This window comes from Poecilia reticulata, linkage group LG5 (assembly GCF_000633615.1).
Source record: "Poecilia reticulata strain Guanapo linkage group LG5, Guppy_female_1.0+MT, whole genome shotgun sequence".
In the NCBI taxonomy this organism is placed as follows: Eukaryota; Metazoa; Chordata; class Actinopteri; order Cyprinodontiformes; family Poeciliidae; genus Poecilia; species Poecilia reticulata.
In genome coordinates, this window is record NC_024335.1 from 10,663,273 (window position 1) to 10,675,592 (window position 12,320).

General features: G+C 38.1%; 1 protein-coding gene across 3 annotated transcripts in view; it reads left to right on the top strand.

Moving 5' to 3' along the window:
• Window positions 1-12,320, top strand: part of slc12a5a (solute carrier family 12 member 5a) — a 149,834-nt gene that overhangs the window by 48,683 nt on the left and 88,831 nt on the right. Inside the window, exon 1 of one of the 3 annotated variants that reach the window (XM_008408932.2) lies at window positions 5,739-5,967. The exons of the other annotated variants lie outside the window; for them this stretch is intronic. Coding sequence (XP_008407154.1) covers window positions 5,913-5,967 — 55 coding nt within the window. The 5' untranslated portion in view covers window positions 5,739-5,912. Of the gene's footprint in view, window positions 1-5,738; window positions 5,968-12,320 lie in introns of those variants that run through there. 3 annotated transcript variants of the gene reach the window in all.

Below are 12,320 nucleotides of genomic sequence, written 5' to 3' on the forward strand. Positions count from 1 at the left end.
GTGTGTGTGTGTGTGTGTGTGCGTGTGTGCGTTTAGGTAATTGAATACTGTAGTAACTTGCGTATTTTGTTTGCCTTTCTTTTCTTCCACAAGCGCTGTTATCGGATTTGCAAACACTTACAATAGGAAAGTGCCTAAAGAAATATTTTGATGGAATGAAAACTAAAACTTGGCATCAGGTGCTGAAATGATGAATAAGTGCTGCTTTTTACTTTGGGTTTTAGCTAAACATGTAAATTATTGCTTTGTCGTTTGTTGTTTTAATGGAAGCTGGTAAATTAAATCAAAGTTGTTTTTTTACTGCCACTCAATGGAGTGGAGTACCAACAGGAATTATAAATCTTGTACTTGTGTTCTCAAGCTTTAGCATCTTGAGAACACAGAGTTAGTAGCTGAAATTCAAATTTGAGATATGCACCTGTATGTGTTAGCCATAGTTGATCAGTTTAAACGTGCGACCTGTGGAGACATGCGGCTCCTTGGCTCCTCCACTGTTATCCTTATAAAAACAAATATGAAATGTTTTTAATTAAACAGTCAGTGGGAAATGATTGTTTTAGCTGTACTTCTTCATATTTTTAGAACATCATCTACAACCACAGAACATGCAATGATACAAAGTTTAAAAGTAGTTTAATGCGTCTTGGTTTTCAAACTATATTTTTTGTTCATTCTTCGCTTTCCATTTTTATGGCTCACTCAGCTGACCTCATTCTACGAAAAAATGTTTTGTCTTTCCTTTTTGAAAGTTAAATGACTCATTTTGTTCTAAAATATGTTTTTGTATATTTTCCTGAGATTTGACAATCCTTTATTTAGTTCATATTTGTGAAATCAATCTGCACAGATTTTATTTTGTAGTAGCAAGGTGAAAAGTTGCTCTTTGAATTGAACTTGCTCCATGTGGCTCTTGTAATTGCCCCCTGGGAATAAATAGTTTCTTTTTAATTGAATTTAAAATGTTGATTTGTAAGTGTGCTGGCAAACTTATTTATTTATCTATTTTAAACCATATTATTCCAATTTTAGCCCTAAAAATCAAGGATAATTATTTGTATGATAAATTTGTGAGCTGTCCTTTATGCCACATGAGTCAAATTCCAGACTTCAGTGTCTGGAAACATTTTGATGTATCTCTGCTACAGCACACCTGACTGAAATAATCAGGTCATTAGCAGGACTGTGGAGAACTTAACTGCATCCTGAGGGGATAAATCAGCCGTTTGATTCAGGCGTGATGAACCAGCGAAACATCTAACAGTTGCAGGTCACCGGCCCTGGAGGACTGGAGTTTGACAGATTTTGGTTTAAAAACTAAAACATTTGCAGATAGGATTAGTTTATTGTTGCTCACACGGAGACACTTTGATCCTTTCTTTTTAGCATAATGTATTTTAAACACCCTTAAACTCATTAGGTGTAAAAGAGTTGATTTCAAGGTCATTGTAATCAAACTAGATCTAATACCGCTCAACCGTGTAAAGCACAAAATATGTGATTAACTGTTGGCTGCCTGCCGGCCTTCCGTCCGTCTCAATCAAAGAATATTACAGAGACTTGGCAGTCAGTTGGTTAACGTCAGCTTGTTTAGGGCAAAATAAATTTTCATTTGAGTCAGCTAGCTTGCACGGAATATCAATCTGTGTGTACAAACTCAGTGGCTGCAGTTGATTCTTGTTTTCTTGACTATGTACACCTGCACACACATCAGCAGAGATAATTACACTCTCTTCTTTTGGGGAGAGATGTGAACAGCTGCAGTAGTGATGCAGTATTGCAGCAGCAGCAGCATGTGCAGTGCATTTCTTCAACATCCTCAACTACTTTCTTTTTGTCATGTTGCTTTACTTGCTCAATTTAAGACATTTTGCACTGTATGGGATGTAAAAAATAAGCATAATAAATATCACAATGATCATAAGATAAAACTCACATAGTCCTTGACAACTAAGATATTCACTTGATGGCCTTTTTTTTAGATACAATTGTTCAGTTGATATTTGAATTCAAATTATTGTAAATCACAAATAACGAGATATCAAACTCATGATAGCAACTTAAAGCATTCTGTTAATGATTTCCCTTGGCTATTCTATAGCTTAGCTCTGTGCATGCATCGTTTACAAAGTGTTCAATATTCATTTTGCAGACCTTTCACATGGTAAAAAACAATATTGTCATTCAAATCATTCAAATCAATCAATCAAATTTTATTTGTATAGCACATTTCAGCGGCAAGGCATTTCAAAGTGCTTTACATAATTAAAATAAAAACAGGAATAAACAGTGAGAAAGAGAAAAGGATTTTGAAAAAGATGAAAACAAATTAAAAAAAAGATAAAAACATTAAAACCTCAGAGTTTTAGTTAGTACGCCATCTAATAAGGATACTCACACCTTAAAACCTTCATTAAAACATAAACAGTGAGAATAAGAAAATAAAAAGTAAAGATAAAAACATCAAAGAGATCAAAACCGGCACTCTAATCCTAATTTAGCCATAAGCAAACCTGCCTTCAAAGAAGGCAGCTTACTTGAATCTCTTTCATTTTTGTAGATTCCTCTTTGTTTTGGTGCTTTGCATATAGTTACAAGGCTGCCAGACAGCAGATTTGGTTTATTTTTTCAAAATCTTTAAAATCTATTTTGTCACATTTTATATGGATTCTGAATCCTAGTAAATGAGATATAGAAACACAACATTATCTCAAAAAATTATTTCTTAAAACCAAATATGTGAAATATAAAATACAAACAGCATATCAATCAGTCAAGCAGATGACATAAGGGTAGATCTATTCAGTCTATTAGCTTCAGTTTCTTTATTATTTATTTTACATTGGCTGTTATTTTCCTAATTGAACAGACTGAACAAATTAATTACATGTTTGGCCAAGCTTGTGAATATATTGGTGTTTTGAGGTGTATTGTACGGCTGCAGAGTTATCAAATGAATTTGTTATTCAGTACATTTATGTCTGTGTTTAAAACAATAAACATTTTAAGCTACTTTTCTGAATTAGATTGGATCGGTATCGGCTGATGCTGAACCTCAGATAGCTGTATCGTATTGGAAGTGAAAAAAGTGGATTGGTGCTTGTTTAGAGGAAATATAAAGTGGAAAAAGTATTAAAACAAAACAATGATGGAGCGTCTTCATGCATTACATATCTGAAGAAAAAAAAACTATAGGAAACTAATGTAAATAATTAGAGATGTGCCGATCAGGTTTTTTCCTGCCGATTATGATTCTGATCACCCATGAGGGCCGATCACCGATACCGATCACATAATTATTATGTGGAAAAAGGAACCATGAATTCACCTTAATTTAGACAAAAACTTGTTTTTAATAACTTTTTCCAAGAAAAAAACAGGCATTGTGCAAATTATACAACAGACTAATAACTTATGAAGGCTCAGAAGAGGCTAAATAATGCAAAAAGTTAAAATAAAACCTCTCAACATTACCAAAAAATTCAAGCATAAAACTTAACATTCAAAGGCAAATACAGGATCCATTACAATAAACAATCCTGAGTTACTGCAGGAAAACTTCCTGATAGCATGGCGGCTGGCTGATTACTGCTAGTTCTGAGTGGTTGTTTCTGACTGAGCAGAGAATTATGCAGAACAGGAAGGAGATCGATTATTTTTTCAGAGATTATCTGTCTCATGTTGGGACAGCGAAAGTTTAAATACGTGTGTAAAATGTATTTTTTTAAGTTAGATGCTGCAGCTATAAGCAGAGGTTCGGTGTGAGAGTCACTACCAGGTGGAGCAGAAGCGGCGCTCCGTCTGTGAAATATTACTACCTGTAGCGCATAGCAGCGGTTCAACAGCGAGAGCAGAACCGGCGTCTTACATCACAGCTCGAAGATTTAAATAATTTTGCGGGTTATTTGTTTAGCTTTCTGACCGTCATGCTAAACCGTGCGTTTATAGCTGTGCGCAGCTTTACCTCCTATCTGATCCTCCATATGTCTTTTTTTACTGCCGTGAGCCTCGATGTAGCCAAACTCCATCAAGTATGTCATTGTTTTTATGTCATATTAGCTTCGTTGTGTTGATGCATTTTGACGTGCTTCAATTTTCCGCCGCAACACGCAAACTTCCCCATTCACCAGGTGGAGCCTGGTGAATGGCTCCACCTGGTGAATGGAGCCATTCACCAGGTGGTTGCACAGGATTTGTTGCTGCGCGTTTGCGCAGAATGAAGGAAAGAGGAGACCRGCTGCACAGGCAGGCTGCGAAATGAGATACAGGTGATCGGTTTGTGTGATCGGCAACAAGAGACCGTGATCGGTGATCACCGATCATACACTTTTTCACGGAAATTGGCCGATTATGATCGGTGGCCGATCGATCGGCACACCTCTAGAAATAATCTAATATCACATCTTGAACATGTACAGATTCATCAAAGTGAAAGATGCTTTAATCTATATTTTTGCATAATTTCCACGATGAGCAGGAGTTTTAAGGCATGAATGCTTTAGCTCTGCAAATCCAAAGGATCATTTTACCTTCAATATTATAATTTAATTTGTCTGGATCTCCTGCTGCTGCTCACACACCTGGCATGAAGGTTAGTACAACTGCAGAAGGAGAACACAAACATCTGAGTAAAAACTTATGACTAAGCTTCAAGGCTTGATTGTTTGTTGAAATTATTGTACCATTGTAAAACCGTTTATATTTCATACAGTGTCAACAAATGTGGGAGTCCCGAGTTGCATTCTGCATCTCATGGTAGCAGTCTACTCTGTGCTTCAATGCCAGCATGACCAAAAACAAGATGCATTCAACATAAACAGAACCGCTGCAGAAAACACAGAACCACACTCATCCGGCGTCTCCGTGCTGCTCACTTTTCTGCTCTCAGAACACTGTGTACCAGATCAGAATGAGTCTGCATGGATCAAAATGAGGATGGTCTAATTTCCAGCGGGGCTCCAAAGCTAAGCTGCCAACATACGGCGCGCCGGTCCTCTCAGCTGGAACTAAATGCTCCAAAGAAGGACTGAGATAACCAGTTGCTGGATTAATCTGCGTGTGCACGTCTGAGTACGAGGCTTTCCATGTTTATCATAACTCTTATGACTTGTCTTTCTACTAAAGTAAAAGAAAAAAGAAAAAGTCAATTTGCATTTGACATTAAATTTGAAGTGAGTGCAGTCGCTCATTTCAAAGCAGAGGAAGAAGCCAAACCATGAAGCACATCTGTAGATGGAGAACATCAGAGCGGTGAGGATACTGGCTGCTCACTTCAATCACAGATTTGTCTGACAGAGGTGATGAGAAGAAGGAGGCAGAGAGAAAGGACAGAAGTGGATATTTAGAAAATCACACAACTGCTTGAATATGCAATCAGCTTGGCGCTTACATCGAGAGAGCAGCATCGTCTGAGAATATTGTTGTTTTGAGTGATATTAAGAACCGGAGGCGAAAAAAAACTGGAAAAGGGACAAAGAAAAGGAAATGGGGGGGGGAAACGAAAAATGGAGAGCAAATGCGCAGCTTTGAGGCGTTCCATCATACACCAAACTCCTGCAGCTTCACCTTCCCTCTTCCTCCCCCGTCCTCCTCCTCCTCCTTCTGGAGAGAGAGCGCAACAGAGAGAGTCACGCTTGCAAGCTAGAGAAGAGACGTCAAGAGGAGGATCCACATAGAGGAAAAAAAAAATCCCCCCCCCCCTCCTCTCTCTCTTCTGCTGCCTCTCTTCGTTGCATCCTACAGGCGGCAAGGAGTGAAGAGGAGTGAGGAGGATCCCCCGGCACATTTTCTGCGCCGCTTCCCTGCAATTTCTGTGGCCGCATCACAGTGCGTGGAGAGCGGGGAGAGCCGCCGAGAGCTCGATCGGTGACATCGCTCTGCAGCAGCAGAACAAGGAGCATCGCGGAGGAGCCGGGATGCTTAACAACCTGACCGACACAGAGGAGGGGGACGGGGGAGCGCAGAGCCAGGGTGAGTGATGGGATTTGTCATGCGGTCACTCCGGGAAATCAGGGAGGTTGGACATGTTGATGCATCACATCACAGTGCTGTGCCATGCCGATGCAACAGCATGGAGGGAGAGTAAATATGTCCTACTTATGAAAAATAAAAAGGACATGCAAGATGTAGTCACACACACACAACCTGATTGGATTGAAGAGTGCTGGTGTGTGTGAGTGTCAACGTTAGCTTCTACAGTGGATGGTCTGCTTGCCTCCACTACCACTGCTTCTTCTACTGCAAGGCTGTTGTGACAGGAATAGTAATGTGCACACTCCATACCATGGATTGTGAGCATAAGGGTGTTAAAGCTTTTAATAACATGCACACACGCTTTAATACATGCAAATAAACGCACATGCACACACAATGGAGAATAAATTCTTAATGGCAACTTAAATATTCCCTGTATTGGTATCTCCACATGCGCGCGCACACACACACACACACACACACACACTGAATAACGCAACCACAGATACAAGCCACCATTTCTGCTAATCCCGTCACCCCCAGCTGTCAAAGTCAGCCCTCCATCCAATCCCCTTTCCTCCACCCGCCGCTGACTCTGCGGGGATTCAGAAGCGAACCTGTGGTTCTGCTGGTTTGTGTGGATAGCTAAGCAGACCATGCTCACCTTCACAGGCCTGCTGGACAGTAAACTTGTTGCTAAAACACTCAACATTGCCAGATATGCTTTAAATCACAATGACAGGTTTAAGTCGTCGTCAGCTGTTGTCTGGTTTTACTTGACACATCGTTCTTCTCAAACTGTACAGCAAATGTGAAACCCTTTCGTCTCCCTCTCTGCCCCATTTTTCCTGATTTTGCTCTCCGAATCGATCTGTGCTGCAGTCTCACTTTTTCATCTCTCCCGCTCTTCGTCATGCACAAGCCTTCCTTTGGCTGTCAGTCCTGGACTCTAAGGAATGCATTGAAGAGACAGGCTGCGGATGAGAGAACAGTCACAATGCAGGCTCTTCTACCTGTGAGGGCTTAATGATAAAAATAGACCAGCTCTGGGAGCATGAATATTTAACTTAATGCAGACATCATTCGTTTTTTATAAGTAGAATTATAATAATGTGTTATTAATTAGGAACAGCAAGGGTTTGACTCTGGAAACTTCTAGGCCAGGTTACCAGGCTTCACACACAGCCTTACAGGCTCACACTGAAGTGTTAAACTGGAGGTGCATTGCTGTGTGTGCGTGCGTGTGTGTGTGTGTGTCCCGTTTCCATTTTGGATTTACGGATGTGTGTGCTGATGGGTACTTTGAAGATAACATCCATGTTCTTATTGAGCAAATGCTAAAGGTGCTGAAAGTGTGTGTGCTTGCAGCTCATCACTTCTGCAGCTCCATCTAAACATCAAGACCATTAAAAATCAGCCGTTTCTTCTTAATTTGTTTTAGTTCAGTGCTTTGATATCACCTATGCATGTTCACTCAACCATGCTGGGACTGTTAGAGGGAGAAATTTGCATCTTACTCATCCTCTTCTCAGCATATCTTTTTTTTTTTTGTCACTCTGTAGCAGCAGTATATCTCTTAAATAGGACGTCATTCACACAGAAACAAACTCAACCTCTTTACACCTTTCCTTTGAATCACAGCTCTTCTAAGCTAGCTGTGCAACAGCCTGAATAACTCTGTTTAGTCATCAGCGTGATGCAGGGTAGCTCCGGTAAGGAGGAATGTCAGCTGTTGTTGCTGTCCGCCATCCCCTGGTACTGAAATCGCTGTCCAAGGTGCTGATTTACAACCTTCATTACACGGCGAGATTACAACCCGGACGAGGGACACAATGCACCAGGTGGAAGGGTTTATGTTCGCAGGGCTGTATCACTGCACTATGCACTTTATAAACATGAAAATATAAACGATTTCAGCTCTTTTTAACTGGCTTTTTTTTTTTTTTTTTTTTTGCTTCTTAGAGCAGTTTAAGGGAGATGGAAGAAAATTAAATGCATTCAAGATTTAAAGGGAAGGTGGACTTTATTTATTTAAGGAATTCAGTTAAAAATGCAGGTGCAATTCTAATGATAAGATGAGCTAAATAGTATTTACTTAAACTGCCAGCGCACTTTGTTTTTACTGGGCACTGTTAATGGTAATTCTTATAGTGCAACTGCTTAAATTATCATTACCAGGCAGCGGTTCTTTTCTTCTACTTCACCCAATGGTTTTTAGCCTCTGCAATTTTTCCATTTCTGTATACAACTTGCTCATTAACGTGTCAGTTAAGTTTATCTGCTGCAGTTTTTAATGAGAGACTAGTTTTTCTTGTATGTCCATAATTAAATACTGTTTCTAGTTCTGGCAGGAGAAAGTCAATGGCTCAACAGGGAGGCTGACGGCTAATAGCTGGTTCAGGCGTGCAGAATTGAACAAAAGAGCTTTTTTTTTTTAAGAAAAAAAAACAGGTGAAAATAATTTTACAGATCTTTGTGAAGAGAAAAAAAACCCATTTCAAGCAGGAACTATTTTTTATATTACCAGATGTATATCATAGGTAATTAATCCAAAATATTTGCAGGAAAATAATCGGCACCCACTCTTAAATGTTATTAAAATCCCCCAAAAGATTTTTCTTATTAAGCCAAGATCAATAATTCAAAATGGCATATAAACATATTTAATGATCTGTTTGTTAGGTGGGCTTAAACAGCAGGTACAATTATGTAACCAAACACTTTTAATCAATAATAGAACTTATATATCAACTCTGATAATACTTGTCAATAGGTGCATTAATGAATTTGTCACAGTATCTAAACTGTTGTCTTAATAAAAAATAAAAAAGTCTGTTTTGCTGTTCTTCTGTATGCTTATATGCAATATCTGTTAGAATATCTGCAATAGATACCAAAACTTATAAAAGTAATTTATTGTTTTTTGCTTCAAGCTTTTCTAAATTTGGCATTTTGTCCAAATTTAATTTCCGTCTCTTTTTAAAATAAAACATTTAATTTGGTGCATATGATCAAAGTCTTTTTTACTCTAGACAAATTTTATTTTGTAGCAAAAGTGGCTCTTCAAATTGAAAAGGTTACTGACGACTGGACTACAGTATGAGAGCAATAAAAACAGATTAAAGCTGTCAGCTTTATGAAAAAGTTCACTCTTAAATACAGTGAGAGTACAAAAAGGTATTAGCATAACTACTTCAGTATCGTTTGACTCATAGTATTGTTTTATAGCTACAATCCATGCTTCAGTTAGAATACATAATTATTTCATTGATCATGAGTAAAAGCAATGAAATTCAAGGTAAAGAGGCATTAAAAATATCAACCACATGACACAGAATAGTTAATATGATGGTTGTATTTACATTACTCTGCATAATGATTGCTTTGGGGAATATTTTATTTACCTGTTTAGGTGGATGAAACAAACATCCCATCTATGTTACCTTGGTTAAATGGCATAACTGCTCCCAGCTGTTTATACTGAGATTTTTAACTTATCTGTTGCAAATGTGCAGAAAAAAGCTCATTAAAAAGAAAACTAAAAAACTGAAGGAGGCAATTTAATTTGCTAATCTGGCAAACTTTTCACTTTTCCCCCTCAGCACCTGGGTGTGTAGCCCAGGAGCAGGAAACTTTTATGGTGTCATTATGAAATGTTATTATATTGGTGATGTACCAGAGATGATTTGTTCCTTCATTTTCTGTCAACTTGAACCATTTTGGGTTATGTGAAAGCATGAAATGCAGCTTATTTCTTTCAGTTATCCCATTCATGTGTTTTACCAATTAACCTTGTGTCACTTAATCAGTTCACGAGTTTTAATTATTATCATTGCGGGTTAGATTGTGTAATTTTACACATTCATCAAAAACTGCTTGGTTCCATCTCCTCCACTCATTCTTTCCCTTCCCCTGATTTTCTTCCAGATGGTGATAATGATTTTTAAGGTGTTGAAAATGACCACTAAATGACATAAAATACAATTTGTGATTACCTGAGAAAATAGCCAGTGGAGTTTCTTTGGTAATAAAAACGGTCATTAACTTCATAAGTCCATCCGCCTCCTCTCTGCTCCAGTCTGCACTCTTACTCCGGACTGTGAACGGGGTGGTAATGATGTTTTAGTTATGGCTGACTGCATAATACTGCAAAAATGCTCCCCTGGGCCCTCTCCTCGGGAAGCAGTTGTTGTGCATGCTCAACGTCATTATTCTCTGTCTACCCACTCTGCAACTTGACTACTGTGAATGGAAAGAGAGAGGAAGCAGAAATGCAGTGCAAGTGCTGGCTAATACAGGCACTTGTTACGTGGAAAGGTAGCTCTCTCAAAAAACGCACACCCAAATGTTTTTGGTGGTTTTGTGCAGAAGTGTGTTGTCTCCCCTGGAGGAGATAGATTTATGTAGTCTGTTCTCTTTCACTTTCCACCTTTTTTGATCAGAGTTCTTAAAAAGTGTCTTGCAAAAGTATTAATTTGTATTAAATATTTTTAATTTTCTCACCAGAAACCCCAAACTTCTCAACTGGGCTAGTTTCTAGGTCAGATTGTTTCTAGGTCATTTCGTAGGTTGTATGTTTAAGTGTCTTGTTCTCCTGGATGCTGAACCTTCCATCGTTTTGGATCTTTTTATTTCAGCTAGATTTGCACTTTGGCTAGCTCTATTAATCTTCCCGTCAGCCCTGAGCAGTGTCCCTGTCCTGCTGAAAAAACACCCTCAAATCTCAAAAGCACAATTCAATACAACTCGGCCTTATTTATATGGCGCCAATTCACAATGTTTCTAAGGAAACCCAGCAGATTGCATCAAGTCATTAATTCTACCAACAATTTTTACGGTTGATTTGGTGTTTTCATGGTTTTAGTTTTGAAGTAAACATGTTGCTTTACTGTTGGCCTAGAGGCTTTAAGCTATTTTTATTTTTAACCCCTAAATGGCTTGTTGCAAACTTCATATCTGGATTTTATTTTTCTCGTTTTCTTTCCAAAAGTCAACAGCCTGACCAGATTAATGAGGTTCATAACTAGTAGTCGATCTGTCGACAGGTTCACCTGAGCTGTGAATCTCTGCAGCGCCAACATTTTATATTGACCTCTTATCTGGTTCTGATTAATGTTTTCATGTTCGTTTAGGTGCTACACTCTTTCCATTGTCAAATGACAGATTGAAAGCACTTTTTTGTAACACTGAACGAAAAGTTTGTGATGTAGTTGGATAATTTAACCCTGTTTTTCCACAACTTGGTTTTCATGATTGTGTTTGTTCACCAACATTCTCCAACGAACCTCTGAGATCTTCACAGAACATCTGAATTTAAACTGAGAAATAAATATGTCCATCTGGACTCTTACTAATATATTAAGGTTAGAAGTCGATTGAGGTACTGACATTTTTCAGATTTTTCTTTGTAAAAAGTTTTGAAAATCAATAAAAATCTCAGAAACATGTTAAAATTGAAGAATATTACCGGTTTTTAAAACCTCATCCAATTCCAAATGTGGTTTTCCATCAGTGCACCACGTTACAAATGGCTCCTGAAGTTCAAAGAAAGCTCATAATTATACATTACATAATTGAATTTAATAAAGGTGGGTTTTAATGAAGCGTAGATACAATAGTTGTGAGACAATGAATGGGTTTTCTGGCTAATTAGAATATAGTTACAATCAGTAGTGGCTATCCAGATGTATCGGACGGATATGCATTCATTGGTCTCTCAATTAAAAAGCAAGAGAGTATAATTAGTCATGAAGGGCTGCACTTCCCGAAATCTTGCTGTTGACTCATCGTGCTACGGTGAAAAGCTTAAACAAAAGCTTGTACAAATTGGGTGTCTGCGGCACACACACTCTCACAAACACTGAACTGCTAAAAGCAATTAGTCATATGTTCTGGCGCATTAGGCATTTTAGTTTTCTTGTGCAGAAGAATATTTCCAGAAAATCCTTCATTAGATCAATTGAATGTAGACAATGTTAAATCAGTTTGCAAGATTCGCTGAAGATGAAAAATGACTTCAGTGGGGGGAAAAAAATAGCAGGCTAGTTTTAAGGAGGTGAAAAGGAGGTCACCCAGCATGAAGGATGGAAATGAATCACACCCAAAGAAGATGAACAAAGAACTCCTCGTCTCTTATGCTTCACTTTCTAAAATTAAAAGAAAATTCAGAATGTTTTTTTTTTCTGCAGTACATCTAAAACTAATTTGATCATATGGTTTTAATTAGAAAGTATCGTAATGTGGTGTAGTTATCAAAAACTATATAATAAATAAATATGGTGTAGTTTCCATATTTGACTGATTATGGAAAATTAAGTCAAATTAAGATGTAAAAATGGCACAACAGAACC